This window comes from Lagenorhynchus albirostris, chromosome 7 (genome assembly GCF_949774975.1).
Source record: "Lagenorhynchus albirostris chromosome 7, mLagAlb1.1, whole genome shotgun sequence".
Lineage (NCBI taxonomy): Eukaryota > Metazoa > Chordata > Mammalia > Artiodactyla > Delphinidae > Lagenorhynchus > Lagenorhynchus albirostris.
Window position 1 is genome coordinate 55,586,594 of NC_083101.1, and position 16,242 is coordinate 55,602,835.

The 16,242-nt window shown below is 34.5% G+C and overlaps 1 protein-coding gene across 2 annotated transcripts in view; it reads left to right on the plus strand.

The window, feature by feature from the left end:
• Positions 1-16,242, plus strand: part of JAK2 (Janus kinase 2) — a 166,543-nt gene that overhangs the window by 136,580 nt on the left and 13,721 nt on the right. For both annotated transcript variants that reach the window (XM_060155041.1, XM_060155043.1), the window contains 12 exons: positions 591-777; positions 1,462-1,589; positions 3,094-3,228; positions 4,349-4,436; positions 6,020-6,147; positions 7,298-7,436; positions 8,334-8,485; positions 8,634-8,784; positions 9,537-9,673; positions 11,924-12,113; positions 13,738-13,862; positions 14,034-14,206. In XM_060155041.1, the coding sequence (XP_060011024.1) occupies positions 591-777; positions 1,462-1,589; positions 3,094-3,228; positions 4,349-4,436; positions 6,020-6,147; positions 7,298-7,436; positions 8,334-8,485; positions 8,634-8,784; positions 9,537-9,673; positions 11,924-12,113; positions 13,738-13,862; positions 14,034-14,206 (1,733 nt within the window). The remainder of the gene's footprint in view (positions 1-590; positions 778-1,461; positions 1,590-3,093; positions 3,229-4,348; positions 4,437-6,019; positions 6,148-7,297; positions 7,437-8,333; positions 8,486-8,633; positions 8,785-9,536; positions 9,674-11,923; positions 12,114-13,737; positions 13,863-14,033; positions 14,207-16,242) is intronic.

Sequence of the window (16,242 nt, forward strand, 5' to 3'; positions counted from 1 at the left end):
TTGCTTATGGAATGGGGTCAGAGTTAGGGAGGACTTCACAGAAAAAGTGGAAATTGAACTGAGTTTTAAGGATTGAATAAAAAGTACATTGCTCAAAAGGAAAGGATGTACATTCTGTAGAGAGACAGCACGTACAGTTATCAAGGCATGGAACGTCATGGCATTTGCTTGAAAAATTTTAGGTCACCTAATGTAGCTAGAGCATGGGTTGTATGTTGAGAGTGGCAGGAGTTGAGGTTGGGGATGGAGCCAGAAGCCAGCTTATGGAAGGCCTTATATGCTAAAATAGTTTTAGACTTTATTCTGTAAATGGTGGAATGCTGTTAAGGATGGTATTATTATTGTTTATTATTATTGCTTTCTTCCTTGCCTTTCAATAAAATAACTTTTAAGCCATTTCTGTAGGCTAGGCAGTTGTAATTAGATGCCTTTTTGAGGAACCAAACACCTCTCTCACCTTATGCTGGTATTCATGGTTCAAATGTCTAAATGTTCTTTTGGTTGTTTTGTGATATCATTTTTGTCACAGTAATCACTATTATGACCGTTGCGATTTTTCCTTCCCTCTCTTTATAATTAAACTTACATAGAGAGAAAACGTCATTGAATATAAGCACTGTTTGATTACAAAAAATGAGAATGGAGAATACAACCTCACTGGTACTAAGAAGAACTTCAGTAATCTTAAAGATCTTTTGAATTGCTATCAGATGGAAACTGTTCGCTCAGACAGTATAATTTTCCAGTTTACTAAATGCTGTCCCCCAAAGCCAAAAGGTAAAATAGATTTCTAGTTATTTTTAAAATATTGGCCATGGATGGTGTATATGGTGGGAGCTATTTTCAGCATGTTGATTTCAAAAGAAATAGGAAAGAGGAAGCTCCAAAAACAAATTAATTTTTTTCTGATATGTTGTACAGGCATCCTCTAATAGAATTGTTCAGTTTGGTTTGTGTTTTCTAGAAGTGACTTAAAGTTTTGTAATTCTAAAATGTACTTAAAAAAAATAATTTCATGGTATCAATAAGTCACTTATTTATTGAACTGAAAGACCTCAGTACCAAATTCTCATATGTTATTCTAAGTAAAAACTTTCAGATTCTTTTAGAATTTTAATTTCTTTTAAATTATCTTTTAAAATAAAAATAATAAGGTTGGAAATCCTTTAAAGTAACAGGCATATTAAAATTATTATTAAAGTTCCTGAAAAATTATACTAGTTAAGGAAGGGATTATAATTTTGAATATATAAAATAACTGGTTAGAGTACATCAAAGTTCAATGAATAAACTCCTAAAATAATTTTCTATGAAAAAAAATGAACAATAAGAGGCTGTTAAGCATTTCTTGTATATAGAACACATTTTATTTTATCCCTTTGGAGCAATTTATATCCTCAGTGTGTTTTGATTTTATATATATATATTTTTTTCATTCATTCTGTCCTTTTTTTTAAACAGATAAATCAAACCTTCTAGTCTTCAGAACCAATGGTATTTCTGATGTACCAACCTCACCAACATTACAGAGGCATAATAATGTGAACCAAATGGTGTTCCACAAAATCAGAAATGAAGATCTGATATTTGTAAGTCATTAGATGCTGATTATTGTCTTTTTGTCTTTTTAAAACAACAACTGTTTTCTTCATTTTCTAACCCACATTACATTCATATGACATTTGGAACTCTTTTATTATAACCTATGTTATAAAAATTTTATAGCAGTTCACATATTTTTATTTCTTGTGAAAATGTGATACCGAACTTAAGTTAATTATTTTAAGAATGGAATTGTATTCTCTTTTCAGGAATTAAAAAAATTTTTAATAAATTAAAAATTAAAAGTCTTCCTCTAAAAAAGTATCTTAATTCTCAAGTTCTCAAGAAAGTAAGGGAAGTTCAAAGAAGGTACTGAAAACAAAGTAGTACATAAGAGCTGATGTTTGGCCACAGAACATTTTGGGGGATCAGGATTACCAGGACCCTCACGTAAATACATCCTCAGTGAAAAATATTTGGATTGTGAAAAATTCACCTGCTAGCAAAAAGAGAAGAGTGTTGTATGTTTTAGTTGAGCTCTTAGTTATGAAAAAGTCTGTCCTGAGAATTTGTAATTATAAACTTTTGAGTTTGGGTTTCTTTATATCACCTGCATGGTTTGAGAAACCCTAAGCCAATAAATTAAATTAACAAGTGGTATTCCCCGAATAACACCCTGTGGTGGTTGGCAGAGCAAATATAAAATCTTTTTGGAAGAATATACTCTTAATCTAGGCCACCGAAGATTCCCAGTTAAAATGACTCCAAACATGAGCTTTTAATTGAAAATTTTAAAACATACAGAGAAATAATTCCGGATTAAGCAAGAGTCAGAAGACCGACAAATATCAAATTATACTTCAAGAGCTTCATATAACAGACTTTTCAGATAGAGATTATAAAATACATATATATATATATGTGTGTGTGTGTGTGTGTATGTGTGTGTGTGTGTATATATATATATATATATGTTTAAAAATAAAAAAGGAGTTGAAAACATGGGAAAAACCAAGACATCAAAACAGCCCAAAAAGATTTGGTGGGGGGGGAAGTATAGAAATGAAAAATACACTCATTGACATTAAAAAAATGAACAAATTAAAAAGCAGTTACTCATAGTTGAAGAGAAAACTAGTGAATTGAAAGTTAGATCTGAAAATTATTCAAAGGCAGCAGAGAGGGAGAAAGAAATGGAAGTTATGAAACAGAACTTAAGGGACATGGAGAGTAGAATGAGCAAAACCAACTAATGTCTGAGTTCCTTAAGGAGACAATAGATAGAATTATCCAGAATTATAAAGATATGAATCCTTATGTGAGTAACAAGAAGCAGAGAGTTGCCAGGTAACCTGACTAACGTTACAAAACTAATAATAATAGATTGCAGGCAGCCCTGCTTCAGAGTGCAGTCTTTCAACAATTATTCTGTAAAGATATGCAAGAAGTACTAGTGGATTTTTTAAGACTGTTTGTCATTGAACATATTTCCTTATTCCCACTTCTTTCTCCATCTTTATTCATTCTTTCTTTCCATTTTTTCTGTTAAAGCATGAAAGCCTTGGCCAAGGAACTTTTACCAAAATTTTTAAAGGTGTAAGAAGAGAAGTAGGAGACTATGGTCAACTGCATGAAACAGAAGTTCTTTTAAAAGTTCTGGATAAAGCACATAGAAACTATTCAGAGGTTTGTATATTCCTTTTGTAGTTCATGTAGTTTATGATATTTAAAGATATGCTCTCATATGTACACAACACATTCATGTATGCAGCTTTTCAAAATTGTAATTTTTATAAGTATATATGTCAAGAACCTTTCTGAGGATGTATTCTGGTGGGTCTAAAAAAATATGGAATTTTTTCATAATAACTAATTTCCAAACTAAATATTAAGCATTGTGTTATGTGTATTATTACATCTTTGTATATACTAAAGCAGTGGCTTTTAAATTTGGCTCCCCAGAGCTTCATGGGTTCCACAGGTTTCCTCTATAATTTCGCCTACTTAAAAAAAAGTTTGAAAGGCAGTGTACGTGAGGAGCACTCTAGGTGAAATGTTGTCACCTCTGGGCATCATCCAAAGATGCTAGCCAACAGAAACCCAGCTGCCAGTTGCCAAAGTCCTTAGTATAGTAAGATATCACCAAACATGATGTAACAAACATTTATGATACTTAAAATGTCTTAAAGGATGTTAGTAGAAGATAATGTGAAACATAGAAGCCGAAGAGTTGTTCTAATCCAGAACACCACAGTGTTGGTGATTGTGATCTTCAACAGCCATACCCAGAAGTTCAAGGCAAAGTTTAGTTGAGTTGGAGTGATGTTAATACCATGCCAGTTTCCTGACATAGTTGTTACACTATTTTATCTGCACAGCGATCATTCTTAATTTTTTAGGAAGTGTTACTTGAAGCTCCCATCCATTTACTGCAGTCCCACATCACTGTCTTTGGTGTCTGTCTCTGTTCGTACCTCTGTTCTCTATTCTAGGTGCTATGGGTCTAAGCCTGTTAATCTTGCATCATTCATGTTGCTCTGTACCAACCACTATTGTTCTTTCACATTGCTGTCTGCTTGAACCAAGCTTACTCAAGGTTTTCCTGAGAATGAATTCTAACATCAAGGTTGATGGCAGTTGTAACTCCATCTGAAGGGACCAAAGCACATTGTAGCCTTATCTATAGTCCTGCTAATAGGAGAAAGTGCATTTCTCTTATGGCAGAGAGAATCTTTCTGAACTATGAATGCTTTTAGACACAAAAAATAATTCTTTTGCATCTTTTGTATATTTTTCTTTTCCTTAGTCTTTCTTTGAAGCAGCAAGCATGATGAGCCAGCTTTCTCACAAACATCTGGTTTTAAATTATGGAGTATGTGTCTGTGGAGAGGAGAGTAAGTAAAACGACTGGCTTCCTTATGTTAATGTTATGCCTTTCTCAGAACATCCATTTTTATTTATATAGAAAATTCAATTTCAGGTTAATAGAGATCAATATAAACTATAACAGGAATTAAATATTGTTGAAACCAAAAACACTGTGGAACTGTTCAGTTATATCTTCTTATAAAGGAAACCAATGAATGAAATTAAAATGCAGTAAACAGTTTAATATGGCTTATGTTAAAATGCCAGAACAGTACAGTATTATAGTAAACAAAAGCAACCTTTTCTGTTAACCATAGCAATACAGATTATGGCTGGTTCAACATAACATTGTAATAACTGGCCATTTCAGTACAGATCTCTTTGAAATTATTAAGACAAAGCATATAAATGTTAGATTGAATTGTAATGGAACTGACTGAAATGATTGGATGTTGATATAGATATAATTTATGGCTAAATTTAAACTGTTCATAAAAACCCTCAAAAGTTTACATTCAGAAATTACTTATGTAATTAATTTCCCATTTTCCATTAGTAATGTGATTAAATATGCATCCATACTTATATAACATTTTTTCATGTTTTTGAAAGTTGATAGTCTTTTCAGAGGCAGTGGTTTTCAAATCTGTTCTGTAGAGGTATCTCAGGGGACTGATGAAATGGGAGTAAATCTAAATGCAGAGTGGAGAGTTCTGCCTCTCACCGCCAACTAAAGTGGTTCTGTATTTCTCTTTTTTATTTATTGATGTTTCCCATAAATTTTCATCTAGGGGAAAAAAAGAATATACTTCTTTACAAAGTTTGAAAACAATGTTTTAGAGCAAATAATCCCAGATCTTACATTTGCTTTTATACTTATTTCATTGATTCTGTGATACATTTTTTTCACATTAAAAATATCTGAAATTAGGAAGTGTGATATAATTGATGGCATTTCATAATTTAATTGGCAATTTTTAAAATTTTATGACACATAATAATGGGACATATGACAGTCAGTGGTATCTGTGAAATATAGTAGGTCTTACATGCCACATAAAAAAGTTTTACTAAGCTCTTGCTCATTGTAACTCTTAGATCTTTTTTTTGACACTTGCCCTGATGTAAATTTCCCTGCAGTCAGTTCTTTATTATTGACATGTTGACTGTTCTCCAAATTAACTATAGGCATAAAAACTTTCATAACATTTGTTTTAGTTACCCAGCAAGGTCCAAAGGTATTTTTGTCACCAAAAGTTGTTGTATATCATATGAAAACTAATTTTAATATTAGATGAAGCGGAATCACAATTTGGGATTCAATCTACATACATCTACATATTATTATACATAATGTACAATTATATATAATATTGTGTTTATATGTAATTGTTTAGACTTTACCTCTTTCTGTTGTGAATAAACTAAAACCCCAATATACATTTTATATAGCTGTTAACCTTTCTTTAAATTAGTGAATTTTACGTAGTTTAATCTCTTTACCTATATCATCACATATAACTATAAATATAATTATAAAAGTTCAAAATTATATATATTTTACTGTACTGTACGTGAGCCTTATTATTATCATTATATTTTAATGCAGATATTCTGGTTCAGGAGTTTGTAAAATTTGGATCACTAGATATATATCTGAAAAAGAATAAAAATTCTATAAATATATTATGGAAACTTGAAGTGGCTAAACAGCTGGCATGGGCCATGCATTTTCTAGTAAGTAATTATTATATTCTTTTGTCAACTTACTGTTTTAGATTATGAAGCAATGTGAAAGGATCTTGACGTAGGACCAAGAAATAAATCTGTAAATGGATGCTGAGTCATTTAAAATAATCTGTGTTAGTTGATGAAAGGGATTATTTTAGGCGTATATTTATGTGAAATCAATTTTGAAAGAAATAGTTTTGTCATCGCATCAATCTCTTAGAACTGCTGATAGACAGTCTGTAGTTTGTGTATCTTGGCTTCAGAGAATTTAACGAAAAATTATCAAAAAAATGTTGTGCTAACTATGAATAGCAAAAAATCCCTGCAGAAAATACCTTGTTATGGTATTTGTGGGTAATTGGACATTATGTCCATTGAGAAAGCAGTTTTGCCAGAGAAGCAGAATACCAGAGGGCCAGCTAGTGATCAGATCCTTAAGAATGCACCTACTGAACAGAAACAGTATTTCTTGGTGTTAACTACCACCTACAAATATATATTATTTAAAATCTCAGCTTAATAAAGTGAACTGGCATTAAGTAGTTTTAAAAAGTATTCGTGGGACTTCCCTGGTGGCGCAGTGGTTGAGAACCTGCCTGCCAATGCAGGGAACATGGGTTCGATCCCTGGTCCAGGAAGATCCCACATGCCCCGCGGAGCAGCTAAGCCCATGCCACACAACTACTGAGCCTGCGCTCTAGAGCCCGTGAGCCACAACTACTGAGCCCATGTGCCACAACTACTGAAACCTGTGCGCCTAGAGCCTGTGCTCTGCAACAAGAGAAGCCACCGCAATGAGAAGCCCACTCACTGCAATGAAGAGTAGCCCCCGCTCGCCGCAACTAGAGAAAAGCCTGCGCGCAGCAACGAAGACCCAATGCAGCCAAAAATAAATAATAAATAAATAAATAATTTTTTTGTTAAGTATTTGTTTCTTCGTGGGTATAGAGCATTGTTTCACTTAAAATGTAAAACACAAAGTACGGTGATGCCATAAAATTTCATTTTATTTTCTCAAAGTGCACCTCCAATTAATGTTTATTAGTACTGTTTTCTCATTTTTACTTTTTAAATCCATTTTGGGGTCTTGGACATATTAAGTGCTCAAATTATTTGTGGATTAATATTTGAATGTATATGCATTTAACTTTAATAGGAAGAAAAAACCCTTATTCATGGGAATGTGTGCACCAAAAATATTCTTCTTATCAGAGAAGAAGACAGGAAGACAGGAAATCCTCCTTTCATCAAACTTAGTGATCCTGGCATTAGTATTACAGTTTTGCCAAAGGACAGTAAGTTCTACAAGGATCGAATTTAACTTTATTAAGCTTTGCTTAGAAAGAGGCATAAAGATCAGGCTGTTAATTTTTCTCAAATTCTATTTTATTGACATGTTCTTGATTAATAATAAAATTTAGTTACCATTTTTAGCAATCTAAATTAAGTTATAGTTACATCCTAGTCTCTGTTTCTCCTTTCTTATAAGCATGTTTCTATGTACTGTAAGATGATTTTTTTAAAACAGTGTTAATCCCTAATTATATATGGAATATTGGATTTTATCCAGTTTTATTGTGAAATTTTTAAATATCATTCTTTGAGCCACAAGTAAATTCTTCTAAATTTTTCTTCCCTTTAGTCGTTAAATAAAAATTTGAGAAGATATATTATCAAGTTTGAATTTTTTATTTAGTTTAATTATTCAGCTAATTATGACTTCTTAAAACTTTTGTGTTGATAACCTTCTCCTTAACACAATTAATTAAAGTAAAAAATTCAGTCAGATAACTGAGAGGCATTTTTTTGATCCAAATAGTGTTGTAATTGTATTTCATTACATTAGCTAATTTCTCTAATTGAATGTCTAAACTTAGAATCCAAATTTATCAACTTTTGTACACTGATGCATGGTTTCCTATTTCAGCCAGTAGTACTTAAACTTGGTGCCTTTATATGAAGTGAAGACAGAGACTGTAGGGCAGAAAATGTTATAGGATCTTAGTTAGATCTGATACTCAGGGGGACTTTACCCTTTGGAATGGGATGTGAAGAAAGAGAATATATATTCATATGGTGAAGGAGAAAGGACTCTGTACTCTCTTAATTATACAGCAAAAATTATTAACATATATAAGAATTGTTTAATTGTGGGAACTCTTTAACCATACTTTGTTCCTATCATTTGAAAGTTCTGCAGGAGAGAATACCATGGGTACCACCTGAATGCATTGAAAATCCTAAAAATCTAAATTTGGCAACAGACAAATGGAGTTTTGGTACCACTTTGTGGGAAATCTGCAGTGGAGGAGATAAGCCCCTGAGTGCTTTGGATTCTCAAAGAGTAAGTTCATGTAAACGGTGAAGTTGGAATTACCTTGTGATCCCTGATATTTTTTGCACATGATTTGATATTCTTTAGCCCATTTTATGTAAAAAAGGTTGATACGGCATTTATAATTTATTATCAACATGTGGTTCTTTAATTATAGAAACTACAGTTTTATGAAAATAGGCACCAGCTTCCTGCACCAAAGTGGACAGAATTAGCAAATCTTATTAATAATTGTATGGATTACGAACCAGATTTTAGACCTTCTTTCAGAGCCATCATACGAGATCTTAATAGTTTGTTTACTCCAGGTACGTATTGATGGAGCAATCTTAATGAGTCTCCAGCTATCTTTCTATCTTTGTTATATTTAATAAATCCTTACTAATTTTGTAATCCCCTCTGGAAAATTCCCTGATATCTTTTTGACCCTCTTAATTTCTTACGTTCATTTGACTTTTCCTACTTTATACATTTTCTGGTCTCACTGATTGTGAAGTATTTCCATTTTTAAAAAAGGCTTTTTCCCTTTTAATAACCTCATTTTAGTTTGCCAGTTAATGAGTAGTAAACTATAGAAGTTTATTTGACTTATTTGACTTTTTAAAAACAATTCTTTGTTTTTTTAACTAGTTCTCATATATTCTGTTATTGATTAATTTTGTAAACATGAAGTAGATTTGTTTTTGTTTGTCCTCTCCTCCTTTAAAATACATAGCTAAATATACATGTGTCTGACCTATAAGTATTTCCTGTTCCAATATTATTTGCTCTTCTCACCACAAAAATCGGCATATAATCTTACTTTACAACTATTAAAACTACCTATTTTGGAAAGTATTCATTTATCCTTTGCAAAAATCTTTACTGAAAACATGTTAGATTATGGGTTATAATTCAAGGCTTCCATTAACATAATCAAAAGTATTAGATTTGCCCTGTATTGATTTGTATTTAGTATTTCTAACTCATTCTGATTATTTTGGTCGGCTTGAATATGTATTATTTTAACCTAGAGAATGGATTTGCCAGGTTATGGTAGAAATATTCTTTATTTCTCCAGATTACGAACTATTAACAGAAAATGACATGTTACCTAATATGAGAATAGGTGCCCTAGGGTTTTCTGGTGCTTTTGAAGACCGAGACCCTACACAATTTGAAGAGAGACACTTGAAATTTCTACAGCAACTTGGCAAGGTAAGATGTCAGAAGATTTTTAAATAGTTGAAATATAATCGTAAAACATTTTATTTAGGGAAAAAAAGGCTTAAGAGATTCTCTAAAGTTCACTTTCCACAAAATTTTAAAGACTGTTTGTATAACCAACAAGGATCTACTCTATACCACAGGGAACTCTGCTCAATATTATGTAACAACCTAAATGGGAAAATAATTTGAAAAAGAACAGATACATGTATATGTATAACTGAATCACTTTACTCTACACCTGAAACTAACAAACATTGTTAATCAACTATACTCCAATATAAAATAAAAAGTTAAAACAAAGTGTTTGTAGAAAAAAGGTTTAGTTGTCAGATGTTGAAGAAATGCTGTGTTAAATAAACAGCTGTCTTTACTGAAGAACTTCTCAGAAGCTTTAACATGTACTGTGGAATTAAACATTTTCAAGAGATGGATAAATTAGGCAGTATTTTCCCCAATTAATTTGACCATGAGACTCTTGGTAGAGGGCGCTTTGGTTATGAGATACAGAAAGGAACAATTAATTAAGCCTCTCCACCGATGTCCTTTTTCAGTCATCTCAGAGAGAAATAATTAATCTGCTTGTTCAGAGTCTAGATGTTGACTGGACCATGTTTACTAGCAGACAGTCTCTCTCTGCTGAAAGGTCACACAGTCATGCATAGCCTACATATTTTAAGTAAGACCAAGAAAACCTTAGTTCTTAGCAGGTCCAATCATAGTGGTAAAGCCCTGTTTCTTCCTCTAAGCTTGCTAGTATAGGGCTCTGTACCATGTAGCTTTATGAACTGGATTTTGGCTTGGATGTATTATGAAGGCCTCACTTAGGTATTGAATCTAAACTAAATGTTCTGATCCAGCTTTACCAGAGCTAAACATTGGGTGTTATATTATGTATTGGCTTAGTTATATTAATACTTTGCTGTCATTCCTGGTTTGTAAAATAGTCTCGGGAATGTTTCAAAGTATGTAGCAATGACAAAAAAAAAGTATGTATTTGGGTGTATTAGTTATCTATTGCTGTGCAACAGATCACACTAAAACGTAACAGCTGAAAACAAAAAAGCATTTATTATCACACAGGTTAGGCGAGTCAGGAATCTGGGAGTAACTTAGCTGGGTGGTTATAGCTCAAGGTCTCTTACTAGACTGTAATCAAGGTGTCAGCCAGGTCTTGCAGTCTTCGCTGAAGGCTTGACTAGGGGAAGGCTTACTTCCAAGCTTACCACATGGCTATTGACAAGGCCTCAGAATATCTGCTTCCAAGCTCACTTACACGGGCCTCTCCACAGGCTGCCTCACAACACGGGAGCTGAGAGCAAATACCCAAGATCGAAGCCATTGTGTTTTCATATCCTAATCTCAGGAGTGGCATCTTATCACTCCTGCCATATTCTGTTCATTAAAAATGAGTTAATAAATCCAGCCTACACTCAAGGGGAGGGGATTTTAAAAGAGCTTGAATGTCAGAATGTAGAGAACATTGGGAGATAATCACAGAAGCTGCCAACCACACAGGCTGACCTTGGCTTAAACAGCAGACATTTATTTCTCATAATTCTAGAGGCTGAAAAGTCTAAGATCAAGGTTCCGGTAGGGTTCAGTTTCTGATGAGGGCTCTTTTCTTGGCTTGCACATGACCACCTTCTCACTGTGTCCTTATATGGCAGAGAGAACTGGTGTCTCTTCCTCTTCTTATAAAGGCACCAGCCCTACTGGATGAAGGACTCACCCTTATGACCTTATTTAATCTTTATCACCTCTTCACAGGCCTTATCTCCAAATACACTCACATTCAGGGTTAGGGCTTTATCATATGAATTTGGGGGGATGGGCATGGACATTCAGTCTGTAACATACCCTTATTCCATATAGCTCACTGACAGTGACATCAAAGGCTATATTGTGAAGAAGAAAAGTTCTTTCTGGAAGTTAGTGATAGAAATTTAGGAATTCCCTGGCATGTCCCTTGGCTTATCTTAAAAATTAATGTTAATGATTTGTTTAAATGCTTTTTTGAAGTTTTTATATTTCAGCCTGTAATTCCTTTTGAAGAAATTAAATATTTAAGTTTACTACTCACCTATTGAAATATTATCTCCTTTTCTTGTTCTGAAAGTTGTTTAATGTGAGTTTCGAGATACATCTTCTAGCTGCTGAAAATTGCCTGTATAATCAGAATTTATTAGTACTTTTTCTAGAAAACTTGCGATTTCTATCTTAATGTGATGTATTATTTAGGGTAATTTTGGCAGTGTGGAGATGTGCCGGTATGACCCTCTACAAGACAACACTGGAGAGGTGGTGGCTGTGAAGAAGCTCCAGCACAGTACTGAAGAGCACCTCAGAGACTTTGAAAGGGAAATTGAAATCCTTAAATCCTTGCAACATGACAACATTGTAAAGTACAAGGGAGTGTGCTACAGTGCTGGTATGTTGCCCATTGATACCTTTTTTGAACTCAGGGTATGTCTTTGACATCCTGGGTAATATTGTAGAAACTTATAATGCCTCCAGATCTGGACTTAAAATATTCCAGTACCCAGAGAAAGAAGCATTCTGTATGACTGGAGATTGTACTTGATGTTAGGAAGTCCTTGACTACTTGATTGATCATTCTCTTCACTGAGGATGGTGGTTACCATTCTTGCTTAAACTTACCAAGGGAATGTCATTTTTAAAGAAAGAAATTTTCTGTGAAAATATTTTTTTAAATTAGACGCTTTTTATTCAGTATAGATGAAGAGAAAGGAAGTTTTCTCATCAGCTTATTTTGGTTTGCATAATGGGTTACAGAAGATTAAAACATAACTATTTTTAAAACTTCTATTCAAATCTTTTTGATTCAAAAAGCCATTGTTCTTGGGCTTCCCTGGTGGCGCAGTGGTTGAGAGTCCGCCTGCTGATGCAAGGGGCACGGGTTCGTGCCTCGGTCCGGGAAGATCCCACATGCCGCGGAGCGGCTGGGCCCGTGAGCCATGGCCGCTGAGCCTGCACGTCCAGAGCATGTGCTCCGCATTGGGAGAGGCCACAACAGCGAGAGGACCGCGTACTGCAAAAAAAAAAAAAAAAAGTCATTGTTCTTAACTACTACATCACCTTTAATTTTATAATGAGGTTTTGTCATCTTAGACTCAGATTTTTTTTTTTATTAATAACTCCAGGACTTCCCTGATGGCACAGTGGTTGAGAATCCACCTGCCAGTGCAGGGGACGTGGGTTCGATACCTGGTCCAGGATGATCCCACATGCTGTGGAGCACCTAAACCCGTTTACCACAACTACTGAGCCTGTGCTTTAGAGTCCGTGAGCCACAACTACTGAGCCCACACACCACAACTACTGAAGCCTGCACACCTAAAGCCCGTGCTCCGCAACAAGAGAAGCCACCGCAGTGAGAAGCCCATGCACTGCAACGAAGAGTAGCCCCTGCTCGCTGCAACTAGAGAAAGCCCCTATGCAGCAATGAAGACCCAACGCAGCCAAAAAAAAAAAAAAACCTCCAGTCATGCTTTATTACTATTATTATTTTTTTTTTAGGTTGCACTGGGTGTTAGTTGCGGCTCCAGGGCTCCTTAGTTGTGGCACACAGGCTCCTTAGTTGTGGCATGCTAACTCTTAGTTGCAGCATGCATATGGGATCTAGTTCCCTGACCAGGGATCAAACCCGGGCCCCCTGCATTGGGAGTGTGGAATCTTATCCAGTGCACCACAAGGGAAGTCTCTTAGACTCAGATTTTATATATCTTTTAAATCTTTTTTTTTTTTTTTTTGCGGTACGCAGGCCTCTCACTGTTGTGGCCTCTCCTGTTGCGGAGCACAGGCTCCGGACGCATAGGCTCAGCGGCCATGGCTCACGGGCCCAGCCGCTCCACAGCATGTGGGATCTTCCCGGACCGGGGCACGAACCCGTGTCCCCTGCATCGGCAGGCAGACTCTCAACCACTGCGCCACCAGGGAAGCCCTTTAAGTCATTTTTATATGGTTGTTTTCTAATAGTTCATCAGTAAAGTATAGCAGAGTAAAACGTTATGTTCTCATTTGTGTGTTAATAGGCCGGCGTAATCTAAGATTAATTATGGAATATTTACCATATGGAAGTTTACGAGACTATCTCCAAAAACATAAAGAACGGATAGATCATAAAAAACTTCTTCAGTACACATCTCAGATATGCAAGGTACCTAATATCCTGGCTGTTTGTTGTAGATGAAGAGAATATGTTGAAGTAATTATTAAGAAATCCTCTAAGGTTTTTCTTAGATAATTAAGGGAGTAGAAAGATACAAGACTATTTAAATTGTTTATGTTTATAAAGCTAGCTGAAAGAAAAATGTTATTTTATTCATAGGGTATGGAGTATCTTGGTACAAAAAGGTATATCCACAGGGATCTGGCAACGAGGAATATATTGGTGGAGAATGAAAACAGAGTTAAAATAGGAGATTTTGGCTTAACCAAAGTGTTGCCACAAGGCAAAGAATACTACAAAGTGAAAGAACCTGGTGAAAGTCCCATATTCTGGTGAGTATATTTTAGTGCAGTAAAATGAAGTTTTGGAGCACAAACTTAAAACTTTATTTTTACTATTAATAGTTTGTCATTTATATATTTATAGTAATAATCAGTGAAGTTATTTCCTATGTTTTCCTCTGGGAAATGTATGGTTTTAGGTCATACATTCAAGTCTTTAATCTATTTTGAGTTAATTTTTGTATGTGGTATAAAATAGTGGTCTAATTTCATTCTTTTGCACATGTCTGTCCAGTTTTCCCAACACCCTTTATTGAAGAGACTGTCCTTTCTCCATTGTATATTCTTTGCTCCTTTATTATAATTTAATTGTCCATATATATATGGGTTTATTTCTGGGCTCTCAATTCTGTTTGGTTGATCTGGGTGCCTGTTTTTATGCCAGTACCAACCTGTTTTGATCACTGTGGCTTTGTAGCATATCTTGAAATCAGGGAGCATGCTACCTCCAGCTTTGTTCTTCTTTCTCAAGGTTGTTCCCTTTCTCAAGGGATCTTTTGTGGTTTCGTACAAATTTTAGAATTTGTTCTAGTTCTGTGAAATATGTCATTGGAATTTTGATAAGAATTGCATTAAATCTGTAGATTGCTTTGGGTAGTATGGACATTTTAACAATATTAAGTCTTCCAATCCATGAGCATGGACTATCTTCCCATTTAATTGTGCCTTCTTTGATTTCTTTTATCAGTGTCTTAAACAGTTTTCACTGTACAGGTCATTCACCTCCTTGGTTGAATTTATTCCTAGATATTTTATTCTTTTTGATACAGTGGTAAATGGGATTGCTTTAATTTCTCTTTTTGTTAGTTTGCTATTAGTGTATAGAAATGTCACTGGCTTGTGTATATTGATTTTTTTGTTTTTGGTATCCTGTGACTTTACTGAATTTATTAGTTCTAAAAGTTTTGGTTTTTTTTTATTTCGTGGAGTCTTTAGGGTTTTCTCTATATAGTATAATGCCATCTGCAAAGAGTGACAGTTCTACTTCCTCCTTTCCAATTTGGATGCCTTTTCTTTCTTTTTCTTGCTTAATTGCTGTGACTAGAATTTCCAATACTGTGTTGAATAAAAGTGGTGAGAGTGGGCATCCTTGTCTTGTTTCTGATCTTAGAGGAAAGGCTTTCAGGTTTTCATTGTTGAGTATGATGTTAACTGTGGGTTTGTCATATATGGCCTTTATTATGTTGAGGTAGGTTCCCTCTATACCCACTTTGTTGAGAGTTTTTATCATAAGTGGATGTTAGAATCTTATCAGTTGCTTTTTCTGCATCTGTTGAGACAATCGTATGGTATTTATCCGTCATTTTGTTCATGCAGATGTTGAACCATCCTTACAGCCTTGGAATAAATCCCACTTGATCATGGGATATGATCCTTTTGATGTATTGTTGAATTCAGTTTGCTAATATTTTGTTGAGGATTTTTGCATCTATATTCATCCAGGTATTGGCCTGTAATTTATTTTTTTGCGGTGTCCTTGTCTGGTTTTGGTATTAGGGTAATGTTGGCCTCATAACATGTTTAGATGTGTTCCCTCCTCTTCAGTTTTTTTGGAAGAATTGAGAAGGAAAAGTATTGAATCTTATTTGAATGTTTGGAAGAATTCATCAGTGAAGCTGTCTGTTTCCTGGATTTGGCGTTTGTTGGAAGTTTTTTGATTACTGACTCAGTCTCCTTACTATTTAGGACTATTCAGGCTTTCTGTTTCTGTTTCTTCACGATTCAGTCCTGGTAGATTATATGTTTCTAGGAATTTGTTCTTTCTGGGTTGTTCACTTTGTTGGCATATAATTGTTTGTGGTATTCTCTTATTATCCTTCGTATTTCTGTGGTATCAGTTGTGACTTGTCCTCTTTCGTTTCTAATTTTATTTATTTGAGCCCTCTCCTTTTTTTTCTTGGTTAGTCTAGCTAAAGGCTTCTTGATTTGTTTATCTTCTCAGAGAACCAGCTCTTAGTTTTATTGATCTGTTCTATTCTATTGTCTTTTTAGTCTCTATTTCTGCCCTCATCTTATTATTTCCTTCC